The 25884-nt window shown below is 48.8% G+C and overlaps 1 protein-coding gene across 1 annotated transcript; it reads left to right on the top strand.

Moving 5' to 3' along the window:
• Positions 1-6638: 6638 nt before the first annotated feature.
• On the top strand, positions 6639-25148 carry ppil3 (peptidylprolyl isomerase (cyclophilin)-like 3). Its single transcript, XM_087998577.1, has 6 exons — positions 6639-6741; positions 7895-7969; positions 19145-19238; positions 19594-19661; positions 19885-20003; positions 23881-25148. The coding sequence occupies exons 1-6, from the start codon at positions 6739-6741 to the stop codon at positions 24005-24007; spliced, it is 486 nt and encodes a 161-aa protein (XP_087854703.1). The 5' UTR covers positions 6639-6738; the 3' UTR covers positions 24008-25148.
• The last annotated feature ends 736 nt before the right edge of the window (positions 25149-25884 follow it).

The following is a 25884-nucleotide window of genomic DNA, read 5'->3' on the forward strand; positions in this document are numbered from 1 at the left end:
CGTTGGGAAGTTATGTTGCAGTTGTACAGGACGTTGGTGAGGCTGCACTTGGAGTATTGTGTTCAGTTTTGGTCACCTTGCTATAGGAAGGATGTTATTAAACTGGAAAGAGTGCAGAAGCAAGGTGCCTGGACTCAATGGTCTGAGTTATATGGAAAGGTTGGACAAGCTAGGGCTTTTTACTACAGCATATGAGACTGAGCTGGGGGATAGGCTATAGAAGTGTATAAGATCACGAGAGGCCTGGATAGGGTGAATGCACTCAGTCTTATTCCCAGGGCTGGGGATTTGAGTACTAGAGGGCATCAGTTTAAGGTTAGAGGGGAAAGAATAAAAGGGAACCTGAGGGACAACTTTTATACACAGAGGGTGGTACGCTGATGGAATGAGCTGCCAGAGGAAGTGGTTGAGGTGGGTACATTAACAACATTTAAAAGGCATTTGGAGAAATACATGGCTAGGAAAGGTTTAGAAGGATATGGGCCAAGTGCAGGGAAATGGGGTTAGTGTGAATGTTGGGGCAGCACGGTGGTTAGCACTGCTGCCTCACAGCGCCAGAGACTCTGGTTCAATTCCCGCCTCAGGCACATGTCTGTGTGGAGTTTGCATATTCTCCCTGTGTCTGTGCAGGTTTGCTCCGGTTTCCTCCCACAGTCCAAAGATGTGCAGGTTAGGGTGAATTGGCCATGCTAAATTGCCCGTAGTGTTAGGTGAAGTGGTAAATGTAGGGGAATGGGTCTGGGTGGGTTGCTCTTCGGAGGGTCGGTATGAACATGTTGGGCCGAAGGGCCTGTTTCCACACTGTAAGTAATCCAATCTATATTTTGGTTGGCATGGACCAGGTTGAGCCAAAGGGCTTGTCTCCGTGCTATAGGATGCTATGACATCTTGAAAATGTCCCCTTCTCCCAATTGTCTGTCTCCTATGAGCTAGATAATCCATTATCCATGCTATAGACTACCACAAACATCACAAGCTCTTACCTTATTACGTAGCCTAATTATCAAATGCTTTATGCAAATTCAAATTTGTTACATGCATTATTTCTCCTTTATGTATCCTGCTGTTTACCACATCAAAGAATTCTAATACATTTATTTGGCATAATTTCCCCTTCGTGAAGCCATGTTGACTCTGCTTGATAATGTATTTTTAAATACTCTGCTGTTACATCCTTTACAACAGGATCGAACACTTTTCCAATTACAGATGTTAAGCTCATTCACCTATAGGTACCTTGTGTTTTTGCCTCACTGCCTTTTTATAAAGGTGTTACATTGGCAGATTACCAATCCTCTGGGAGTTTTCCAAGATGTCTAGTTAGTAAGTTTGCAGATGACACAAAAATTGGAGGTGTAGTGGACAGCAAAGAAGGTTAGAGCTAAAAATGTGTTGCTGGAAAAGCGCAGCAGGTCAGGCAGCATCCAGGGAACAGGAGAATCGACGTTTCGGGCATAAGCCCTTCTTCAGGAATGAGGAAAGTGTGTCCAGCAGGCTAAGATAAAAGGTAGGGAGGAGGGACTTGGGGGAGGGGCGTTGGAATTGCGATAGGTGGAGGGAGGTCAAGGTGAGGGTGATAGGCCGGAGTGGGGTGGGGGCGGAGAGGTCAAGAAGAAGATTGCAGGTTAGGAAGGCGGTGCTGAGTTCAAGGGATTTGACTGAGACAGGCTGGGGGAGGGGAAATAAGGAAACTGGAGAAATCTGAGTTCATCCCTTGTGGTTGGAGGGTTCCCAGGCAGAAGATGAGGCGCTCTTCCTCCAACCGTCGTGTTGCCTTGGTCTGGCGATGGAGGAGTCCAAGGACCTGCATGTCCTTGGTGGAGTGGGAGGGGGAGTTAAAGTGTTGGGCTACGGGGTGGTTGGGTTGGTTGGTCCGGGTGTCCCAGAGATATTCTCTGAAACGTTCCGCAAGTAGACAGCCTGTCTCCCCAATATAGAGGAGGCCACATCGGGTGCAGCAGATGCAATAGATGATGTGTGTGGAGGTGCAGGTGAATTTGTGGCGGATATGGAAGTGTCCCTTGGGGCCTTGGAGGGAAGTAAGGGGGGAGGTGTGGGCGCAAGTTTTGCATTTCTTGCGGTTGCAGGGGAAGGTGCTGGGAGTGGAGGTTGGGTTGGTGGAGGGTGTGGACCTGACGAGGGAGTCACGAAGGGAGTGGTCTTTTCAGAACGCTGATAGGGGAGGGGAGGGAAATATATCCCTGGTGGTGGGGTCCGTTTGGAGGTGGCGGAAATAACGGCGGATGATACGTTGTACATGGAGGTTGGTGGGGTGGTAGGTGAGGACCAGTTGGGTTCTGTCCTGGTGCGGTTGGAGGGGCGGGGCTCAAGGGCGGAGGAGCGGGAAGTGGAGGAGATGCGGTGGAGGGCATCGTCGACTACATCTGGCGGGAAATTGCGGTCCTTGAAGAAGGAGGCCATCTGGGTTGTTCGGTATTGGAACTGGTCCTCCTGGGAGCAGATGCGGCGGAGACGAAGGAATTGGGAATATGGGATGGCGTTTTTACAGGGGGCAGGGTGGGAGGAGGTGTAGTCTAGGTAGCTGTGGGAGTTGGTCGGTTTATAGTAAATGTCCGTGTCGATTCGGTCGCCCGAGATAGAAATGGAAAGGTCTAGGAAGGGGAGGGAGGAGTCTGAGACGGTCCAGGTGAATTTGAGGTCGGGGTGGAATGTGTTGGTAAATTGGATGAACTGTTCAACCTCCTCGTGGGAGCACGAGGCAGCGCCAATACAGTCATCAATGTAGCGGAGGAAAAGGTCGGGGGTGGTGCCAGTGTAGCTGCGGAAGATGGACTGTTCCACATATCTTACGAAGAGGCAGGCCACTCCGGCCTATCACCCTCACCTTGACCTCCCTCCACCTATCGCAATTCCAATGCCCCTCCCCCAAGTCCCACCTCCCTACCTTTTATCTTAGCCTGCTGGACACACTTTCCTCATTCCTGGAGAAGGGCTTATGCCCGAAACGTCGATTCTCCTGCTCCTTGGATGCTGCCTGACCTGCTGCGCTTTTCCAGCAACACATTTTCAGCTCTGATCTCCAGCATCTGCAGTCCTCACTTTCTCCTCTCAGCAAAGAAGGTTACCTCAGATTACAACAGGATCTTGACCAGATGGGCCAATGGGCTGAGAAGTGGCAGATGGAGTTTAATTCAGATAAATGTGAGGTGCTGCATTTTGGGAAAGCAAATCTTAGCAGGACTTATAAACTTATTGGTAAGGTCTAAGGGAGTGTTGCTGAACAAGGACACCTTGGAGTGCATGTTCATAGCTCCTTGAAGGTGGAGTCTCAGGTAGATAGGATAGTGAAGAAGGTATTTGATATGCTTTCCTTTATTCGTCAGAGTATTGAGTACAGGAGTTGGGAGGTCATGTTGTGGCTGTGGCCACTGTTGGAATATTGCGTGCAATTCTGGTCTCCTTCCTATCAGAAAGATGTTGTGAAACTTGAAAATATTCATAAAAGATTTACAAGGATGTTGCCAGGGTTGGAGGATCTGAGCTACAGGGAGAGGCTGAACAGGCTGGGGCTGTTTTCCTTGGAGTGTCGGAGACTGAGGGGTGACCTTATAGAGGTTTACAAAATTATGAGGGACATGAATAGGATAAATAGACAAAGTCTTTTCCCTGGGGTGGGGGAGTCCAGAACTAGAGGGCATAGGTTTAGGGTGAGAGAGGAAAGATATAAAAGTGACCTAAGGAGCAACTTTTTCACGCAAAGGGTGGTACATGTATGGAATGAGCTGCCAGAGGATGTGGTAGAGGCTGGTACAATTGCAACATTTCAGAGGCATTTGGATGGGTATATGAATAGGAAGGGTTTGCAGAGATATGGGCCAGGTGCTGGCAGATGGGACTAGATTGGGTTGGGATATCTAGGCAAAAGTGAGGACTGCAGATGCTGGAAATCAGATTCTAGATTAGAGTGATGCTGGAAAAGCACAGCAGGTCAGGCAGCATCCGAGGAGCAGGAAAATCTGCTCCTCGGATGCTGCCTGACCTGCTGTGCTTTTCCAGCACCACTCTAATCTGGATTGGGATAGCTGGTCGGCATTGACGGGTTGGACCGAAGGGTCTGTTTCCATGCTGTACATCTCTATGACTCTATCTAAGGAGTTGTGGAAGATTCGTACCAGCGAATCCACCAACTCTGCAGCTACTTTTTTAAAATCCTAGACTACATCCTATCGGGTCCAGGAGACTTATTGGTCTTTAGCTCCATTAGTTTCCCTAGCATTCTTTCTCTAGTGATAGCTATTGTATTTATTACCCTGACGTCTTTTCCCCTGAAATATGTAATAATTTTAACAATGTGTCTTAGAATTTTAGAATTAGTGTTTTCTACCATGAAGACTGATGGAAAGTATTTATTGAATTCCTCTGCTGTTTCCCAGCTCCCATTATTACTTCCCCAATCCATTCTCTAAGTTGACTGTATCCTTACAGAGCTGAAAATGTGTTGCTGGAAAAGTGCAGCAGGTCAGGCAGCATCCAAGGAGCAGGAGAATCGACGTTTCGGGCATGAGCCCTTCTTCAGGAATGAGCTCATTCCTGAAGTAGGGCTCATGCCCGAACTTCGATTTTCCTGCTCCTTGGATGCTGCCTGATCTGCTGCGCTTTTCCAGCAACATATTTTCAGCTCTGATCTCCAGCATCTGCAGTCCTCACTTTCTCCTGTATCCTTACAGATACAGCTGTGACGAATGTCCCTGATGTTAATGTGAACATGCAGTACATCCACGTAGTTCAATGAAAGCAGAGGTAACTGTGGAGGGGATTGGTGGAAATTCTTTACTAGTTCCCACATAAAGGGTTAAGTTAAAATGCAACCTTATCCTGTTAACATAGGTTAGATTCCTGCATTCCTAATTTGTTTATTAAAATGTGAACTTTTGACTAGGAAATGACTTGGCTGGGATAAGGCATTGGCATTTGCAGTGTTTTGAAGAAAACCTGAAGCTCTTTATGTTTTACACAAGTCAGTGAGAATACACCTGACCGAGACCTGGATGAAGTGGGATAGCAAATTAGATTCACGTGGGAACACAGTTCACAGGCAGAAGAGATGCCCTAAAGAAAGTTGCTTAACTATCCTCTGAACAATAAATGCTGGCCTTGCCAGCGACACCCTCATCTTGTGAATGAATAAAACTAACCTTAGTAACTTGAAGTACTCTTTATGCATAAAACAGAATAAAACAAAGGTGGTGTGTTTGGCATGCTTGCCTTCATCTGTCAGAGCACTGAATACAGGAGTTAGGATGTCATGTTACTGCTGTACAAGAAATGATTCAAGTCACAATTCTGGTAGCCATGCTATAGGAAGGTTATTATTAAACTGGAAAGGGTGTAAAAAAGATGTACAAGGATGTTACTGGAAGGCTTCAGTTATAAGGGGAGGCTGGATAATCAGGAACATTTTTCCCTGTTACATAGGATGCTGAGGGGTGACCTTATAGAGGTTCAAAAAATCAAGAAGGGCCAAAATCTTTTCTCCAGGATAGAGGAGTCCAAACCAGAGGACACAGTTTTAAGGTGATTGGGGAAAGAATTAAAAGGGGCCTGAGGGGCAAGGTTTGCACACAGATAGTGTTGCGTGTATGAAACGAGCTGCCAGAGGATGTGATTGAGGTGAGTACAATTACAATATTTAAAAGACATCTGTACAGGTATATAGATAGGAAAGGTTTAGAAAGATATGGGCCAAGTGCTGGCAAATGGGACCTATTCAGTTTAGGAACCAGGTCAGCATGGACGAGTAGGACCGAAAAGTCTGTTTCCATAATAAATGAGCTTATAACCGTGAGAACTGGAGATCTGAAACAAAAACAGAAAGTGCTGTTCTGAAAAAAACAGAAAACTCAGCAGGTCTGACAGCATCTGTGGGGAGAAAGAGTTCACGTTTTGATTTTGGTTACTCTTCATCAGAACTTCATGCCGGAGGAAACATCACAGAAGCGCTTCACAGGAGGCTCCCAAGCACTGAGGATGTCACCTAGACAGGGGACGAAACGTCTGCAACACAAATTCCCAGCTCAGCGAACAGAACCATAACAACGAGCACCCGAGCTACAAATCTTCTCACAGACTTTGATCATCAGAACTCTTTATGAATCTGTTGCCAAGATAAATCACCCCAGTAAAGACGTGGCAGAAGAATTAGAAACTAATTCCTGTTAATTTGAAGGAAACCTTACAGTATCAAACTTGAGAATAAAATACTGACCTTAAAATAACTTGAATCGGAAACGCAGCAAAAGCGCAAACAAAATGTGGCAAAGCAAATGATGAAAAATGATAGGAACGGGTTTTGAAATGAATTGAGAAAACGCTTTACCCGTAAAGGGCAGTGGGGTATTTATAAGAGAATGGTGTATATTTGACACGGTGGTGGTGGTGGCGGTGCCTGGGACAGCCCAGGTCAGGGGGGACCCCCCCCCATACCCATACCCAGGAGTCAGTCAGTCAGTCAGTGAGGAGGCCTTCGGGGGGCCTGGGAGACAGGGTGCAGCCGAGCTGGGTGCAAGGCTGAGAGGGGCCCACTCAGGCATGTTGACCCTGAGCCGGCACCGCAGCCCCTTCCCCCGCTCCCCATCAGCGGGCACGCCTGCAGCGACATCCCCCTGCACCCAGACCCTGACCCTCGCCCCTTCCCAGCAGCGGCCGGCCTCGGGCGGACCGGATGTGACGTCACCCGGACGGTTTAGGGTGAGCAGCCGGAAGTGGAGTGTTCGCGCGATGGTGAGTGAGGGTCCGGGCCCTCCGGGGGTGGGGGTGTGTGTGTGAGGGTCTGGCCCCCCCGGGGGTGGGGGTGTGTGTGTGAGGGTCCGGGCCCTCCGGGGGTGGGGGTGTGTGTGTGAGGGTCTGGCCCCCCCGGGGGTGGGGGTGTGTGTGTGAGGGTCCGGGCCCTCCGGGGGTGGGGGTGTGTGTGTGAGGGTCTGGCCCCCCCGGGGGTGGGGGTGTGTGTGTGTGAGGGTCCGGGCCCTCCGGGGGTGGGGGTGTGTGTGTGAGGGTCTGGCCCCCCCGGGGGTGGGGGTGTGTGTGTGTGAGGGTCCGGGCCCCCCGGGGGTGGGGGTGTGTGTGTGAGGGTCTGGCCCCCCCGGGGGTGGGGGTGTGTGTGTGTGAGGGTCCGGGCCCCCCGGGGGTGGGGGTGTGTGTGTGAGGGTCCGGGCCCTCCGGGGGTGGGGGTGTGTGTGTGAGGGTCTGGCCCCCCCGGGGGTGGGGGTGTGTGTGTGAGGGTCTGGCCCCCCCGGGGGTGGGGGTGTGTGTGTGTGAGGGTCCGGGCCCTCCGGGGGTGGGGGTGTGTGTGTGAGGGTCCGGGCCCCCCGGGGGTGGGGGTGTGTGTGTGAGGGTCTGGCCCCCCCGGGGGTGGGGGTGTGTGTGTGTGAGGGTCCGGGCCCTCCGGGGGTGGGGGTGTGTGTGTGAGGGTCCGGGCCCCCCGGGGGTGGGGGTGTGTGTGTGAGGGTCTGGCCCCCCCGGGGGTGGGGGTGTGTGTGTGTGAGGGTCCGGGCCCCCCGGGGGTGGGGGTGTGTGTGTGAGGGTCTGGCCCCCCCGGGGGTGGGGGTGTGTGTGTGAGGGTCTGGCCCCCCCGGGGGTGGGGGTGTGTGTGTGTGAGGGTCCGGGCCCCCCCGGGGGTGGGGGTGTGTGTGTGAGGGTCCGGGCCCCCCCGGGGGTGGGGGTGTGTGTGTGAGGGTCTGGCCCCCCCGGGGGTGGGTGTGTGTGTGTGAGGGTCCGGGCCCCCCCGGGGGTGGGGGTGTGTGTGTGTGAGGGTCCGGGCCCCCCCGGGGGTGGGGGTGTGTGTGTGTGAGGGTCCGGGCCCCCCCGGGGGTGGGGGTGTGTGTGTGAGGGTCCCTGGCTGGGTATGATGATCACTCTGTCTCCCTGTGTCCTGCAGGCGCTGACCATCCGCACGGAGCTCGGGGACATGAAGCTGGAGCTGTTCTGTGAGAAGGCGTCCCGGGCCTGTGAGGTCAGTGCGGGGGGAGAGCCGTGGGGGGGCGGAGGACAGAGAGCTGCGGGGAATATTGTGGGGGTGGGGACAGAACTGCAGGTAGTGGGGGGAAATCAAGGGGTGAGGACTGAGAGCTTGAGGGGTGGGTTGGGAATCGTGGGGGTGAGGACAGGGGAAAAGCAGCTGGGGAAGGGGGTCAGTTGGGTAGGGGAGTGAGGACAGGGAACTAGTGGGGATTGCAGAGACAGGGGACTGGGAACTGGAGTTGTTGTGTGAAAAGGTAGCCTGGAGGAAATGTCAGGGATGGAGATAGTGTGAGTGAGTATCGGTGCTGATTACTGTCTGCAGTGGTGATGACTGAGGAATGACAGCTTGAATAAAACTGCTTAGCTAGTTAGTTAGTACCAGTTGCTGCTGTTTGTTCACCTACGAGTTCCACACTGAAGCTGCTTGGTTTGCACAGGACTATTGTTACAACAAGGGGTAATCCCTCTTGCTTAAATTAAAACCATCAACACAGAAAATATTTATCCTATGCAGTAATCTGTAAAGGTTCAAGTGGCCAAGAACTATTTAAAGTAAAAATTAACAATTTTATTTCTTAAAGTACAATGGAGAATAATTTACTAACAATTATTCACAAGTCCTTACTCTAACCTATCTTTTACCTTCCCTTCTAGAATACTAGTCTGATAAAATTCCAATTAAGATTCAGAGTCATTGAGTCATAGAGATGCACAGCATGGAAACAGACCTTTCGGTCCAACCCGTCCATGCCGACCAGATATCCCAACCCAATCTAGTCCCACCTGCCAGCACCCGGCCCATATCCCTCCAAACCCTTCCTATTCATATACCCATCCAAATGTCTCTGAAATGTTGCAATTGAACCAGCCTCCACCACATCCTCTGGCAGCTCATTCCATACATGTACCACTCTCGGTGTGAAAAAGTTGCCCCTAAGGTCTCTTTTATATCTTTCCCCTCTCACCCTAAACCTATGCCCTCTAGTTCTGGACTCCCCCACCCCAGAGAAAAGACTTTGTCTATTTATCCTATCCATGCCCCTCATAATTTTGTAAACCTCTATAAGGTCACCCCTCAGCCTCCAACCCTCCAGGGAAAACAGCCCCAGCCTGTTCAGCCTCTCCCTGTAGCTCAGATCCTCCAACCCTGGCAACATCCTTGTAAATCTTTTCTGAACCCTTTCAAGTTTCACAACATCTTTCCGATAGGAAGGAGACCAGAATTGCACGCAATATTCCAACAGTGGCCTAACCAATGTCCTGCACAGCCGCAACATGACCTCCCAACTCCTGTACTCAATACTCTGACCAATAAAGGAAAGCATACCAAATGCCATCTTCACTATCCTATCTACCTGAGACTCCACTTTCAAGGAGCTATGATCCTGCACTCCAAGGTCTCTTTGTTAAGCAGCACTCCCTCGGACCTTACCATTAAGTGTATAAGTCCTGCTAAGATTTGCTTTCCCAAAATGCAGCACCTCGCATTTATCTGAATTAAACTCCATCTGCCACTTCTCAGCCCATTGGCCCATCTGGTCAAATTCCTGTTGTAATCTGAGGTAACCCTCTTCGCTGTCCACTACACCTCCAATTTTGGTGTCATCTGCAAACTTACTAACTGTACCTCTTATGCTCGCATCCAAATCATTTATGTAAATGACAAAAAATAGAGGACCCAGCACCGATCCTTGTGGCACTCCACTGGTCACAGGCCTCCAGTCTGAAAAACAACCCTCCCACCACTACCCTCTGTCTTCTACCTTTGAGCCAGTTCTGTATCCAAATGGCTAGTTCTCCCTGTATTCCAGGAGATCTAACCTTGCTAATCAGTCTCCCATGGGGAACCTTGTTGAACGCCTTACTGAAGCCCATATAGATCACATCAATTTTCTTTGTTACTTCTTCAAAAAACTCAATCAAGTTTGTGAGACGTGATTTCCCACGCACAAATCCATGTTGACTATCCCGAATCAGTCCTTGTCTTTCCAAATACATGTACATCCTATCCCTCCGGATTCCCTCCAACAACTTGCCCATCACCGAGGTCAGGCTCACCGGTCTATAGTTCCCTGGCTTGTCTTTACCGCCCTTCTTAAACGGTGGTACCATGTTTGTCAACCTCCAGTTTTCCGGCACCTCACCTGTGACTATCGATGATACAAATATCTCAGCAAAGGCCCAGCAATCACTTCTCTAGCTTCCCACAGAGTTCTAGGGTACACCTGATCAGGTCCTGGGGATTTATCCACTTTTAACCATTTCAAGACATCCAGCACTTCCTACTTATTTACAAAACAAAACTTCTTATCTCAAAACCAGGCAGCGTTAGGTTCTTCTGTTTGGATCGTCCTGTGTCGTCGTCGTCGTCTTAGGGATTCTGGTTACTGATCGGAAAAGGTACCTTTTAAGAGAGTTATTTTTCAGGCAGTCTGTTTACATGCTGGGCCTCGGCAGTTCTCCACTCAACTGTTTAATTTTTTCCTGGTCTTATATCCCAGAGCATTGGATTGTGTCATTGGCTTTTAAGATTGTCAATATACTCAACTCAAACTTGATTGGCATTTGATATTTTTGGAGTAAAATTTAAACTGGCTGAACTCGAACCAGTATTTTTTCGTTTCCAGGCAACCAGCTACCCCAGTGCTGGAGCACATTACACTGTGTCTTATCGAGAACACTTAGTGCTGTCACTGCTCGCTTTTAACTCTCTTAAAAGGTATAATTCACCCACATCTTCATAACACTATCCTCATCACTTTGTCACTTAGGCAGCCATACGATGGATCAGGTACTGCGGGATAGGAGGTGGGAGTGTCATTGAATGGATATTTCCAGATGGGAGTGGAATACACGCTGGAGGTCATCAGTGTTAGGACTCTGATTGTTATTTTCTTAGAAACATACGGGAGGGACCTGGCTGAGGGAAATAATATTCTAAGGTCAGCAAAAATGGCCAAATAAAAAGTAGGATTGGTGGCAACGTGTTTCAGCAGGACGTCAGTCAGTACGAAATGGTGCAATTTAGAAGGAAAAGATGGACCGAACCAAGATAATTATGTTAATAATTACCAAAATGTAAAGGATACAGAAAGTTACTAAGGTATTTATGAACTTGTACTGAATTCTATATTAAATACAAAAATGTGAAAGATTTGCTAAACCTTTCAAATAACTGAAAAATTGTCAGTTGGTGTATTCTCAACAATTATGGAAGCCACAGTTAAGGAGAAATGTGCATTAGAATACTGAAAAATACAGATCTATCACTCTATGACATGGGTACAGTACTGGTGGGGACAGGTCTGTCCCTGTATAACACTGGGGTTCAGTACTGGTGGGGACAGTGCTGTCACTGTATAACACTGGGGTACAGTACTGGTGGGGACAGTGCTGTCACTGTATAACACTGGGGTTCAGTACTGGTGGGGACAGGTCTGTCACTGTATAACACAGGGGTACAGTACTGGTGGGCACAGGTCTGTCACTGTATAACAGTGCCAGAGACCCGGGTTCAATTCCCGCCTCAGGTGACTGACTGTGTGGAGTTTGCACGTTCTCCCCGTGTCTGCGTGGGTTTCCTCCGGGTGCTCCGGTTTCCTCCCGCAGTCCAAAGATGTGCAGGTCAGGTGAATTGGCCATGCTAAATTGCCCGTAGTGTTAGGTAAGGGGTAAATGTAGGGAGTATGGATGGGTTGTGCTTCGGCGGGTCGGTGTGGACTTGTTGGGCTGAAGGGCCTGTTTCCACACTGTAATCTAATCTAATCTAAACACTGGGGTACAGTACTGGTGGGCACAGGTCTGTCACTGTATAACACTGGGGTACAGTACTGGTGGGCACAGGTCTGTCACTGTATAATACTGGGGTTCAGTACTGGTGGGGACAGGTCTGTTACAGTATAACACTGGGGTACAGTACTGGTGGGCACAGGTCTGTCACTGTATAACACAGGGGTACAGTACTGGTGGGGACAGGTCTGTCCCTGTGTAACACTGGATTACAGTACTGGTGGGGACAGGTCTGTCACAGTATAACACTGGGGTACAGTACTGGTGGGCACAGGTCTGTCACTGTATAACACAGGGGTACAGTACTGGTGGGGACAGGTCTGTCCCTGTGTAACACTGGATTACAGTACTGGTGGGGACAGGTCTGTCACAGTATAACACTGGGGTACAGTACTGGTGGGCACAGGTCTGTCACTGTATAACACTGGGGTACAGTACTGGTGGGCACAGGTCTGTCACTGTATAATACTGGGGTTCAGTACTGGTGGGGACAGGTCTGTCACAGTATAACACTGGGGTACAGTACTGGTGGGCACAGGTCTGTCACTGTATAACACAGGGGTACAGTACTGGTGGGGACAGGTCTGTCCCTGTGTAACACTGGATTACAGTACTGGTGGGGACAGGTCTGTCACAGTATAACACTGGGGTACAGTACTGGTGGGCACAGGTCTGTCACTGTATAATACTGGGGTTCAGTACTGGTGGGGACAGGTCTGTCACAGTATAACACTGGGGTACAGTACTGGTGGGCACAGGTCTGTCACTGTATAACACTGGGGTACAGTACTGGTGGGCACAGGTCTGTCACTGTATAACACAGGGGTACAATACTGATGGGGACAGGTCTGTCCCTGTGTAATACTGGTGGGGACAGGTCTGTCCCTGTCTAATACTGGTGGGGACAGGTCTGTCCCCGTGTAATACTGGTGGGGACAGGTCTGTCCCCGTGTAATACTGGTGGGGACAGGTCTGTCCCCGTGTAATACTGGTGGGGACAGGTCTGTCCCCGTGTAATACTGGTGGGGACAGGTCTGTCCCTGTGTAATACTGGTGGGGACAGGTCTGTCCCCGTGTAATACTGGTGGGGACAGGTCTGTCCCTGTGTAATACTGGTGGGGACAGGTCTGTCCCCGTGTAATACTGGTGGGGACAGGTCTGTCCCCGTGTAATACTGGTGGGGACAGGTCTGTCCCCGCCTAATACTGGTGGGGACAGGTCTGTCCCCGCCTAATACTGGTGGGGACAGGTCTGTCCCCGCCTAATACTGGTGGGGACAGGTCTGTCCCCGCCTAATACTGGTGGGGACAGGTCTGTCCCTGTATAACACTGGGGTACAGTCCTGGAGCGGAAAGGTCCGTCACTGTGTAACACTGGGTTAAAGTACTGGTGGGGACAGGTCTGTGACTGTATAACACTGGGGTACAGTACTGGTGGGGACAGGTCTGTGTCTGTATAATAGTGGGGTACAGACATGGTGGGGACGGGTCTGTCACTGTATAACACTGGGGTACACTACTGGTGGGGACGGGTCTGTCACTGTATAACACTGGGGTACAGTCCTGGTGGGGATAGGTCTGTCACTGTATAACACTGGGGTACAGTACTGGTGGGGACGGGTCTGTCACTGTATAACACGGGGGAACAGTACTGGTGGGGACGGGTCTGTCTGTATAACACTGGGGTACAGTACTGGTGGGGACAGGTCTGTGTCTGTATAACACTGGGATACAGTACCGGTGGGGATGGGTCTGTCTGTACAACACTGGCGTGGATAGGTCTGTGTCTTATAACACTGGGGTACAGTACTGGTGGGGACAGGTCTGTGTCTGTGTAACACTGGGGTACAGTACTTGTGGGGACAAGTCTGTCACAGTATAACATTGGGGTGCAATACTGGTGAGGACAGGTCTGTGTCTGTGTAACACTGGGGTACAGTACTTGTGGGGACAAGTCTGTCACAGTATAACATTGGGGTGCAATACTGGTGAGGACAGGTCTGTGTCTGTATAAAACTGGGACACAGTACTGGTGTGGATAGGTCTGTCACTGTATAACACTGGGGCACAGTACTGGTGGGGACAGGTCTGTCCCTGTGTAACACTGGGATACAGTACTGGTGGGGACAGGTCTGTCTCAGTATAACACTGGGGTACAGTACTGGTGGGGACAGGTCTGTGTCTATATAACACTGGGGTACAGTACTGGTGGGGACAGTGCTGTCACTGTGTAACACTGGGGTACAGTACTGGTGGGGACAGGTCTGTCACTGTATAACACTGGGACACAGTACTGGTAGGGACAGGTCTGTCACAGTATAACACCGGGGTACAATACTGGTGGGGACAGGTCTGTCACTGCATAACACTGGGGTACAGTACTGGTGGGGACAGGTCTGTCACTGTATAACACTGGGGTACAGTACTGGTGGGGACAGGTCTGTCCCTGTGTAACACTGGGCAACAGTACCGGTGGGGACGGGTCTGTCTGTATAACACTGAGATACAATACTGGTGGGGACAGGTCTGTCACTGCATAACACTGGGGTACAGTACTGGTGGGGACAGGTCTGTCACTGTATAACACTGGGGTACAGTACTGGTTGGGACAGGTCTGTCACTGTATAACACTGGGGTACAGTCCTGGTGGGGACAGGTCTGTCCCTGTGTAACACTGGGCTACAGTACCGGTGGGGACGGGTCTGTCTGTATAACACTGAGATACAGTACTGGTGGGGACGGGTCTGTCACTGTATAACACTGGGGTACAGTACTGGTGGGGACAGGTCTGTGTCTGTATAACACTGGGGTACAGTACTGGTGGGGACAGGTCTGTGTCTGTATAACACTGGGGTACAGTACTGGTGGGGACAGGTCTGTGTCTGTATAACACTGGGGTACAGTACTGGTGGGGAGAGGTCTGTGTCTATATAACACTGGGGTACAGTACTCATGGGGACAGGACTGTCACAGTATAAAACTGGGGTACAGTATTGGTGGGGACAGGTCTGTCACTGTATAACAGTGGGGTACAGTACTGGTGGGGACAGGTCTGTCCCTGTATAACACTGGGGTACAGTACTGGTGGGGACAGGTCTGTCACAGTATAACACTGGGGTACAGTACTGGTGGGGACAGGTCTGTGTCTGGATAACACTGGGGTATAGCACTGATGGGGACAGGTTTGTGTCTGTATAACACTGGGACACAGTACTGGTGGGGACAGGTCTGTCACTGTGTAACACTGGGGTACAGTACTGGTGGGGACCGGTCTGTCACTGTATAACACTAGGATACAGTACTGGTGGGGACAGGTCTGTCACTGTGTAACACTAGGGTACAGTATTGGTGGGGACAGTGCTGTCACAGTATAACACTGGGACACAGTTCTTGTGGGGACAGGTCTGCCCCTGTGTAACACTGGGGTACAGTACTGGTGGGGACAGGTCTGTCACAGTATAACATCGGGGTACAATACTGGTGGGGACAGGTCTGTCACAGTATAACATCGGGGTACAATACTGGTGGGGACAGGTCTGTCACTGTATAACACTGGGGTACAGTACTGGTGGGGACAGGTCTGTCTGTATAACACTGGGGTACAGTACTGGTGGGGACACGTCTGTCCCTGTGTAACACTGGGGTACAGTACTGGTGGGGACAGGTCTGTCCCTGTGTAACAGTGAGTACAGTACTGGTGGGGACAGGTCTGTGTAACACTGGGGTACAGTACTTGTGGGGACAAGTCTGTCACTGTATAACACTGGGGTACAATACTGGTGGGGACAGGTCTGTGTCTGTATAACACTGGGACACATTACTGGTGGGGATAGGTCTGTCCCTGTGTAACACTGGGGTACAATACTGGTGTAGACAGGTCTGTCACTGTACAACACTGAGGTACAGTACTGGTGGGGACAGGTCTGTCACTGTATAACACTAGGGTACAGTACTGGTGGGGACAGTGCTGTCACTGTATAACACTGGGGTACAGTACTGGTGGGGACAGGTCTGTGTCTATATAACACTGGGGTACAGTATTGGTGGAGACAGGTCTGTGTATATATAACACTGGGGTACAGTACTCGTGGGGACAGGTCTGTCACTGTATAACACTGGGTTAAAGTACTGGTGGGGACAGGTCTGTCACAGTATAACACTGGGGTACAGTACTGGTGGGGACAGGTCTGTCCCTGTATAACACTGGGATACAATACTGGTGGGGACAGGTCTGTCACTATAATACTGGGATACAGTACCGGTGGGGACAGGTCTGTCTTTGTATAACACTGGGGTACAGTACTGGTAGGGACAGGTCTGTCCCTGTATAACACTGGGACACAGTACTGGTGGGGACAGGTCTGTCCCTGTGTAACACTGGGGTACAGTACTGGTGGGGACAGGTCTGTCACAGTACAACACTGGGGTACAGTACAGGTGGGGACAGATCTCTCACAGTATAACACTGGGGTACAGTATTGGTGGGGACAGGTCTGTCACTGTATAACACTGGGGTACAGTACTGGTGGGGATAGGTCTGTCCCTGTATAACACTGGGGTTCAGTACTGGTGGGGACAGGTCTGTCCCTGTATAACACTGGGGTACAGTACTGGTGGGGACAGGTCTGTCACAGTATAACACTGGGGTACAGTACTGGTGGGCACAGGTCTGTCCCTGCATAACACTGGGGTACAGTACTGGTGCGGACAGGTCTGTCACAGTATAACACTGGGGTACAGTACTAGTGGGCACAGGTCTGTCACAGTATAACACTGGGGTACAGTACTGGTGGGGACAGGTCTGTCGCTGTATAACACTGGGGTACAGTACTGGTGGGGACAGGTCTGTCACTATAACACTGGGGTACAGTACTGGTGGGGACAGGTCTGTCACAGTATAACACTGGGGTACAGTACTGGTGGGGACAGGTCTGTCACAGTATAACACTGGGGTACAGTACTGGTGGGGACAGGTCTGTCACTGTATAACACTGGGGTACAGTACTGGTGGGGACAGGTCTGTCACAGTATAACACTGGGGTACAGTACTGGTGGGGACAGGTCTGTCACTATAACACTGGGATACAGTACTGGTGGGGACAGGTCTGTGTCTATATAACACTGGGGTACAGTATTGGTGGAGACAGGTCTGTGTATATATAACACTGGGGTACAGTACTCGTGGGGACAGGTCTGTCACTGTATAACACTGGGTTAAAGTACTGGTGGGGACAGGTCTGTCACAGTATAACACTGGGGTACAGTACTGGTGGGGACAGGTCTGTCCCTGTATAACACTGGGATACAATACTGGTGGGGACAGGTCTGTCACTATAATACTGGGATACAGTACCGGTGGGGACAGGTCTGTCTTTGTATAACACTGGGGTACAGTACTGGTAGGGACAGGTCTGTCCCTGTATAACACTGGGACACAGTACTGGTGGGGACAGGTCTGTCCCTGTGTAACACTGGGGTACAGTACTGGTGGGGACAGGTCTGTCACAGTACAACACTGGGGTACAGTACAGGTGGGGACAGATCTCTCACAGTATAACACTGGGGTACAGTATTGGTGGGGACAGGTCTGTCACTGTATAACACTGGGGTACAGTACTGGTGGGGATAGGTCTGTCCCTGTATAACACTGGGGTTCAGTACTGGTGGGGACAGGTCTGTCCCTGTATAACACTGGGGTACAGTACTGGTGGGGACAGGTCTGTCACAGTATAACACTGGGGTACAGTACTGGTGGGCACAGGTCTGTCCCTGCATAACACTGGGGTACAGTACTGGTGCGGACAGGTCTGTCACAGTATAACACTGGGGTACAGTACTAGTGGGCACAGGTCTGTCACAGTATAACACTGGGGTACAGTACTGGTGGGGACAGGTCTGTCGCTGTATAACACTGGGGTACAGTACTGGTGGGGACAGGTCTGTCACTATAACACTGGGGTACAGTACTGGTGGGGACAGGTCTGTCACAGTATAACACTGGGGTACAGTACTGGTGGGGACAGGTCTGTCACAGTATAACACTGGGGTACAGTACTGGTGGGGACAGGTCTGTCACTGTATAACACTGGGGTACAGTACTGGTGGGGACAGGTCTGTCACAGTATAACACTGGGGTACAGTACTGGTGGGGACAGGTCTGTCACTATAACACTGGGATACAGTACTGGTGGGGACAGGTCTGTGTCTATATAACACTGGGGTACAGTATTGGTGGAGACAGGTCTGTGTATATATAACACTGGGGTACAGTACTCGTGGGGACAGGTCTGTCACTGTATAACACTGGGTTAAAGTACTGGTGGGGACAGGTCTGTCACAGTATAACACTGGGGTACAGTACTGGTGGGGACAGGTCTGTCCCTGTATAACACTGGGATACAATACTGGTGGGGACAGGTCTGTCACTATAATACTGGGATACAGTACCGGTGGGGACAGGTCTGTCTTTGTATAACACTGGGGTACAGTACTGGTAGGGACAGGTCTGTCCCTGTATAACACTGGGACACAGTACTGGTGGGGACAGGTCTGTCCCTGTGTAACACTGGGGTACAGTACTGGTGGGGACAGGTCTGTCACAGTACAACACTGGGGTACAGTACAGGTGGGGACAGATCTCTCACAGTATAACACTGGGGTACAGTATTGGTGGGGACAGGTCTGTCACTGTATAACACTGGGGTACAGTACTGGTGGGGATAGGTCTGTCCCTGTATAACACTGGGGTTCAGTACTGGTGGGGACAGGTCTGTCCCTGTATAACACTGGGGTACAGTACTGGTGGGGACAGGTCTGTCACAGTATAACACTGGGGTACAGTACTGGTGGGCACAGGTCTGTCCCTGCATAACACTGGGGTACAGTACTGGTGCGGACAGGTCTGTCACAGTATAACACTGGGGTACAGTACTAGTGGGCACAGGTCTGTCACAGTATAACACTGGGGTACAGTACTGGTGGGGACAGGTCTGTCGCTGTATAACACTGGGGTACAGTACTGGTGGGGACAGGTCTGTCACTATAACACTGGGGTACAGTACTGGTGGGGACAGGTCTGTCACAGTATAACACTGGGGTACAGTACTGGTGGGGACAGGTCTGTCACAGTATAACACTGGGGTACAGTACTGGTGGGGACAGGTCTGTCACTGTATAACACTGGGGTACAGTACTGGTGGGGACAGGTCTGTCACAGTATAACACTGGGGTACAGTACTGGTGGGGACAGGTCTGTCACTATAACACTGGGATACAGTACCGGTCTGTCCCTGTATAACACTACAGCAAATCAGTTTCTTTGTTATATTTTTCTCCAAATGCAGGCAGTTCTCTTATTTTCCCTCTTTTTTTTTCTGTAGAACTTCCTGGCTTTGTGTGCTAGTGATTATTACAATGGATGTTTGTTCCACCGCAATATCAAAGGGTTCATTGTACAGACCGGCGACCCTACAGGTAACCTTCTAATTACTGGTGAACCTAGTTTCAGGCAGCAGGTGGCTATGCTCTCCAATACTCTCCATAGTCAAAGTGTGGTGTTGGAAAAGCACAGCAGGTCAGGCAGCATCTGAGGAGCAGGATGATTGACATTTCGGGCAAAAGCCCTTCATCAACAATACTCTCTATACCCCTTTTCCTCCTTTTAACCTTTCTCTTTCTCGACAATATTGGTATCTACCCTTCAATTTCTCTGTGATTTTGTTTGAGAATCATTCCTGCCAGATGGGGGATGATTTACAATATTGAAAGTTTTATGTAAATCACAAGTTATTGTTATGGTCATGGCCTGTATTGATGTATTCTCCCACAGGCACTGGCAAAGGAGGATCCAGTATCTGGGGTGGCAAGTTTGAAGATGAGATTAATGAACATCTTAAGGTGATTCTACATGTTCCTAACTTTGTTTTAATCATCATAACCTGACACCCAATGAACGGCAGTAAAATCAGAGTGTGACCTGTTTGGGTGGGATCAGATCAGGTGACACCTCTCAACTCCCCGGGTGGGATCTGCGGGGGTGACTGAGACCAGCAAAGGGGATGTCCGACTGTGATGTTTATTTGTGACTCCTTTTTCACCTTCCTGTTGTGATCTTTTTCAGCACAACGTCAGAGGAGTTGTCTCCATGGCAAACAACGGCCCTAACGCAAATGGGTCACAATTCTTCATCACATATGGGAAGCAGCCTCAGCTAGACATGAAGTACACAGTGTTTGGAAAGTAGGTTTGTTCATATAACACTGTGGTACAGGCTATGTCTGCTGGTCCCTCCAGCCCTGCGGAGCATTCAACTTCTTGACTTTTTTTCAGGGTGCTCTTACAACAATCTTTATAGGAAAGTACTCTGCCAGGACAATACAAGTGTGTGAAAGTGAGGACTGCAGATGCTGGCGATCAGAGCTGAAACATGTGTTGCTGGAAAAGTGCAGCAGGTCAGGCAGCATCCAAGGAGCAGGAGAATCGACGTTTCTGGCTGAAGAAGGGCTTATGCCCGAAACGTCGATTCTCCTGCTCCTTGGATGCTGCCTGACCTGCTGCGCTTTTCCAGCAACACATTTTTCAGCAATACAAGTGCATGGCTATCACACTGACCTAGCCCTGTGAACAGTAATTTAGTGATTTAAAAAAAAAATCTATCAGTTCATGGGATGTAGGTGTTGTGGCAACTCCTTCCTAATCATTTCAGTGTAGGGACATTCAAAGTGCTGATAGGAAAGGGATCCCAAGATTTTGACCTGGTGATACTGAAGAAATTTAGAACATTGAACGTTACAACACAGTCCAGGCCCTTGATGTTGCACGAACCTGTGAAATTAATCTGATGCCCATCTAACCTACACCATTCCATTATTATCCATATATACGGCCAATTCCCATCTAAATGCCCTTAACGTCAGTGAGTCTACTATTGTTGCAGACAGGCCGTTCCACGCCCCTACTACTCTCCAAGTAAAGAAACTACCCCTGATATCTGCCCTAAATCTATCACCCCTCAATTTAAAGCTATGTCCCCTCGTGTTAACATTCACCATCAGAGGAAAAATACTCTCACTATCCACCCTCTCTCACCCTCTGATTATCTCATACGTCTCGATGAAGTCACCTCTCAACCTTCTTCGCTCTAACGAAAACAGCCTCAGTTCCCTCAGCCTTTCCTCATAAGACCTCCCTTCCATACCAGGCAACATCCTCGTGAATTTCCTCTGAATCCTTTCACATCCTTCCTATAATGCGGTGACCAAAACTGCACGCAATACTCCCAAGTGTGGCCTTACCAGTGTCTTGTACAGCTGAAGTGTGACCTCGTGGCTCCAAAACTCAATCCCTCTACCAATAAACACCAACACATCATATGCCTTTTCACAACCCTGTCAACCTCTGTGGCAACTTTCAGGGGTTTATGCACCAGGACACCTAGATCTCTCTGTTCATCTACACTGCCAAGAATTTTACCATTAGTCCAGTACTCTGCATTCCTGTTACTTTTTGCAAAGTGAACTACCTCACACTTTTCCGCATTGAACTCCATTTGCCACTTCTCAGCCCAGCCCTGCATCCTATCTATGTCTCTCTGTAACCCACAACATCCTTCGGCACTATCCACAACTCTGCCTGCCTTAGTGTCATCTGCAAATTTACTAACCCATCCTTCTACGCCCACATCAAGATCATTTAGAAAAATTACAAACAGCAGTGACACCAAAACAGATCCTTGTGGCACACCACTGGTAACTAAGTTCCAGGATGAACATTTCTCATCAACACCACCCTCTGTCTTCTTTCAGCTCGCCAATTTCTGATCCAAACCGCTAAATCACCCTCAATCCCATGCCTCTGTGTTTTGTGCAATAACCTACCGTGTGGAACCTTATCAAATGCCTTACTGAAGTCCATATGCATCACATCAACCGGTTTACCTTCAGCCACCTGTTTTGTCACCTTCTCGAAGAACTCAATAAAGTTAGTGAGGCACGACTTAGCCTTCATAAACTGTGTTGAGTATCCCTAATCAAATTATTCCTTTCCAGATGATTATAAATCCTATCTCTTATAACCTTTTCCAACACTTTACCCACCTCCAAAGTAAGGCTCACTGGCCTATAATTACCAGGATTGTCCCGACTCCCCTCCTTAAACAAGGGGACAACATTTGCTATCCTCCAGTTTTCTGGCACTACTCCTGTCAACAACGATGACATAAAGATCAAAGCCAAAGGCTCTGTAGTCTCCTCCCTGGCTTCCCAGAGAATCCGAGGATAAATCCCATCGAGCCCTGGGTCTTATCTATTTTCAGATCTTCCAAAATTGCGAAAACGTCCTCTTTGTTAACCTCAATCCCATCTAATCTAGTAGCCTGTATCTCTGTATTCTCATTAACATTGCACTTTTCCAATGTGAATACTGACTAAAAGTATTCATTAAGCACTTCCCCTGTGTCCTCCGATTCCACACAACTTTCCACTACTATCTTTGGCCCTAATCTTACTCTAGTTATTCTTTTATTCCTGATATACCTATAGAAAGCCTTGGAGTTTTCCTTGATCCTATCTGCCGACAACTTCTCATGTCCCCTCCTGGCTCTTCTTAGCCTTCTCTTAGTCTGGTGGTTTGTTTCCAAATCAGGATGGTGAGTGGTTTGAGGGGAACTTGCCTGTGGTGGTGTTCCCATATTTCCGCTATCCTTGTCCATGTAAAGTGGGTGTTGATGGTATTGGAACGTGCAAATAAAGGATTTCAGAATTTCTGCAGTGCATCTTGCAGATGGTTAGAGTCTGCTCCTCTTGAGTGTTGATGGTGGATAGAATGAGTATTGATGGTGATGGACATAGTACCAGTCAAGCGGGGGCTGCTTTGTCCTGGTTGATATGAAGCTTGTTGAGTGTTGTTGTAGCTGCACTCGTCCATTACACTGTTGTGCCTTGCACGTGGTGGATAGGCTTTGTGCAGTCAGGAGGTTACTTGCTGCTGAATTCCTAGCCTTTGGCCAGCTCTTGTAGCCATAGTATTAATATTGTTGGTCCATTTCCTAGTCAGTGGTAACCACAGGATATTGATAATGGGGGGGGGATACAGTTTTGGCACTGCTGTTGAATGTCAAAGGGAGATAGTTAAATTCTGTCTTGTTGAAGATAGTCATTGCCTGGCATTATTGTATTCAGAATGTTACTTGCCACTTCTCACTTCAAGCATGGGTATTATCCTGGGCATACGTGTTGACTGTTTCAGTGTCTGAGAAGCCATGAAGGGAACTTTGCTTCTGTTTTTATTAGAAGCATCCATATGTCATGTTGTAAAAGTGCTGTTCCAGACGTGTAATTACAGTGTCACACATTTACAGAGAAGGGTCACTTCGCATCTTGTCTTATCTATTCTCCTACATAGAGTGGAATTGGTCTTTTTTTTTTAAAAGTCATCCAGGCATCACCTATTGAGGTGTACCACAGCCTGTACCACCCTGTTTCCTGCCATCCATTGAACAGAGGGTAACAGCAAGTGTCATTAGTGTCTTTCACACATCAAATTCAATGAACTTGCTCCAGATCTGAGTACAGAGTTTTAATGTCAGTGTATGTTGTGGGTCTGTTCGGCAGGAACGAAGGATGGTCATATCATGAACCATTAATTAATCTTATTGGGAACTGCAGTTTGATGTTAAATTTGGGCCGATAAGTGGGAGTTTTGTGTGTAGTGACAGCTGCTGACTGAGCTGTGAATGTAGTTTTGTGTATGAGGGGCAGCTATGAAAGGAGGTACAATTACTGCTCATGTCTGTCAGTGTGGAGTAAACACTCCATGTAACAAAGCTGAACAGGAGTAAGACCATTTACTAGCTTGAGCTTGTTCCATTATTCAGTGCTGATTATGTGACTCTTCACTGATCAATTGCTGCTTGTGGAAGAAAGAAAATTCCCTCCCCATGCAGAAGCATTGCCCAATTTCACTCCTGCAAGATCTGGCTTTAAAATTTAGACTCTACCCCTTAGTCCCAAACTCATCTTCATATCTCGAAAGCTTGAATCAAATTGGCCCTTGCTATTCTAAATTCCAGAGAAACGAGTTCCCTTTCTCATGTTGTCTTTCTCTTTTCCGATTACAGGGTAATCGATGGGTTAGAGACTCTCGATGAACTGGAAAAGCTTCCAGTTAATGAGAAAACATTCAGACCACTGACTGATGTCCGCATCAAAGATGTTGTTATTCATGCCAATCCGTTTGCACTCTGATCCCAGATGTGGCTGTCAGACCAGAGGCATCTTGTGGGACTGAGGACTGTGGTCAAGCTGCTGGGATGCTAGCAGAGACTGACAGAAGATCAAATCAGTGAGAGCTACCCTCTCTATGAACCACCAAGTTTTCCACTGCTCACCTGGATGTGATCCTTGGAATCACAAGGATTGCAAGGACTGCATGTGATGCTCCCACTGACACACTGTCTGTCTATCTCCAATCCTCCATCTTATTCTCTCTGCAATTTCTCTGCCTCTTTCTCCCCCCCTCCCCCCATCTACATATTCATTCCATGCCTCTTGCTGTTGTACTCTGTCACTCCTGTTCTGTCTCCCACTTGTTAGTTCCTACTCTTTCGCTTGTTACTCCCCTCTCTCTCTTTCTCTCCTCCACCCCGTCTATCTCACATTCTTTCACTTCTCCTCTCACTCTCTCTCTCTTGTTCATTCCTCTCTTTCCCTCCCCGGTCAGCTGAGTTCCCAGCCCAGTGCTTCCAAAACTATTTCTCACTGTGGCTCAGTTTAGAGGCTTGAAATGATTGTAACCTCTTTGTGAGAACTGAGTGGAGGGAGGAAGGAAAACACCTCAAGGGGCAGGGGATGGAGTGGGTGGAGCTCCACAATGACCATTGCTGCCTTTGAGTTCACCCCCCCCGAAGTTTGGCTTGCATCCCATTGGGGTGCTGCCATCCACTTTGGGAAGCCCTGTCCCTCCCCAGTAAATGAAGGGAATTGCTAATTAAATGATGTTAAACTGAAAGATTGGGAGTCTGCACATCATCAATCTCAGAGGAGAGAATGGACATTGAAACTGCAGGTATAAATATTCTGAATTAGGATTTCTTTATGCTTGATTTAGATTTCAGCTGGACTTGACTTGGTATATGGTTTGCCTGTCACTGTACTAACCCCCTCAATCTGAAGCACGGAGTTGCTGGTATCAGGCAGCAGCTAAACTGGATCTGATCGTTTTTTTCATTGCTTCGGAGAACTCTTTATGTGGACTGTTACTGGGACATCTATGATTTGATATATGTTATACAAACAAACTTGATGTGTTTTTATAGCATTCAAAGGTGTAATTATTAAAAAGAACTTTTCATATACAGGGTGAAATATAAAGCCTATTTTTAAGTAATTTCTGTTGTGGATGGCGATCTTTATATTGGCTGATGTAAATGCAAACAGTATTGCAGGAACTGGGTTCCCTCGGAGTTAAGATTGTTATCCTGTGCTTTACAGTCTTGACTGTGGATCCATGGTCCGTGCTGAGAATATACCTGGCAAACCTTTAAACCTTTCGATCCGTGTCAGGGATAGGAATAAACCGGCCAGAAATAAGGGAGTGGGTTTCACATGATCTCTAGCCATTGGATGGGAGTTTATTGAGGTCTGTGTGGTTGGTTTGTTAATTGTCAGTAACAGATTCCTGAAGAAGGGCTAATGCCCAAAACGTCGATTCTCCTGTTCCCTAGATGCTGCCTGACCTGCTGCGCTTCTCCAGCAACACATTTCCACAGATGAAAGGAAGTCAAGTTGCAGAAATAAATAATTGGCGTTCACAGAAATGGCATGAGGAGAGTTTGTGGCTCTGCCCCAAGCTTTCTGATTTTTCCACTGCCATTAAATGGATCTTAGCTGGGAAGTACACTCTTACATCACATCCATTTGGTTCCTTGTGGGTTTGATTAAAACCGAATTTTCTCTTGCTCGTCCTGATACCAGTTGTGTACTTTAGTAAAGAATTGCACACCCATACTGGATTGTAACAAGGACCAACTGTGCCACTTATAATCTGACATGTACTGAGTCATCTCCCATTGGAGAGGGGAGGACAAAGATGATTAAGTAGTGGGAAGATGGATAGGGAAGTG

This window comes from Chiloscyllium plagiosum, unplaced genomic scaffold, assembly GCF_037043375.1.
Source record: "Chiloscyllium plagiosum isolate Xiang-an unplaced genomic scaffold, Cpla_swu_hap1 HiC_scaffold_21, whole genome shotgun sequence".
In the NCBI taxonomy this organism is placed as follows: Eukaryota; Metazoa; Chordata; class Chondrichthyes; order Orectolobiformes; family Hemiscylliidae; genus Chiloscyllium; species Chiloscyllium plagiosum.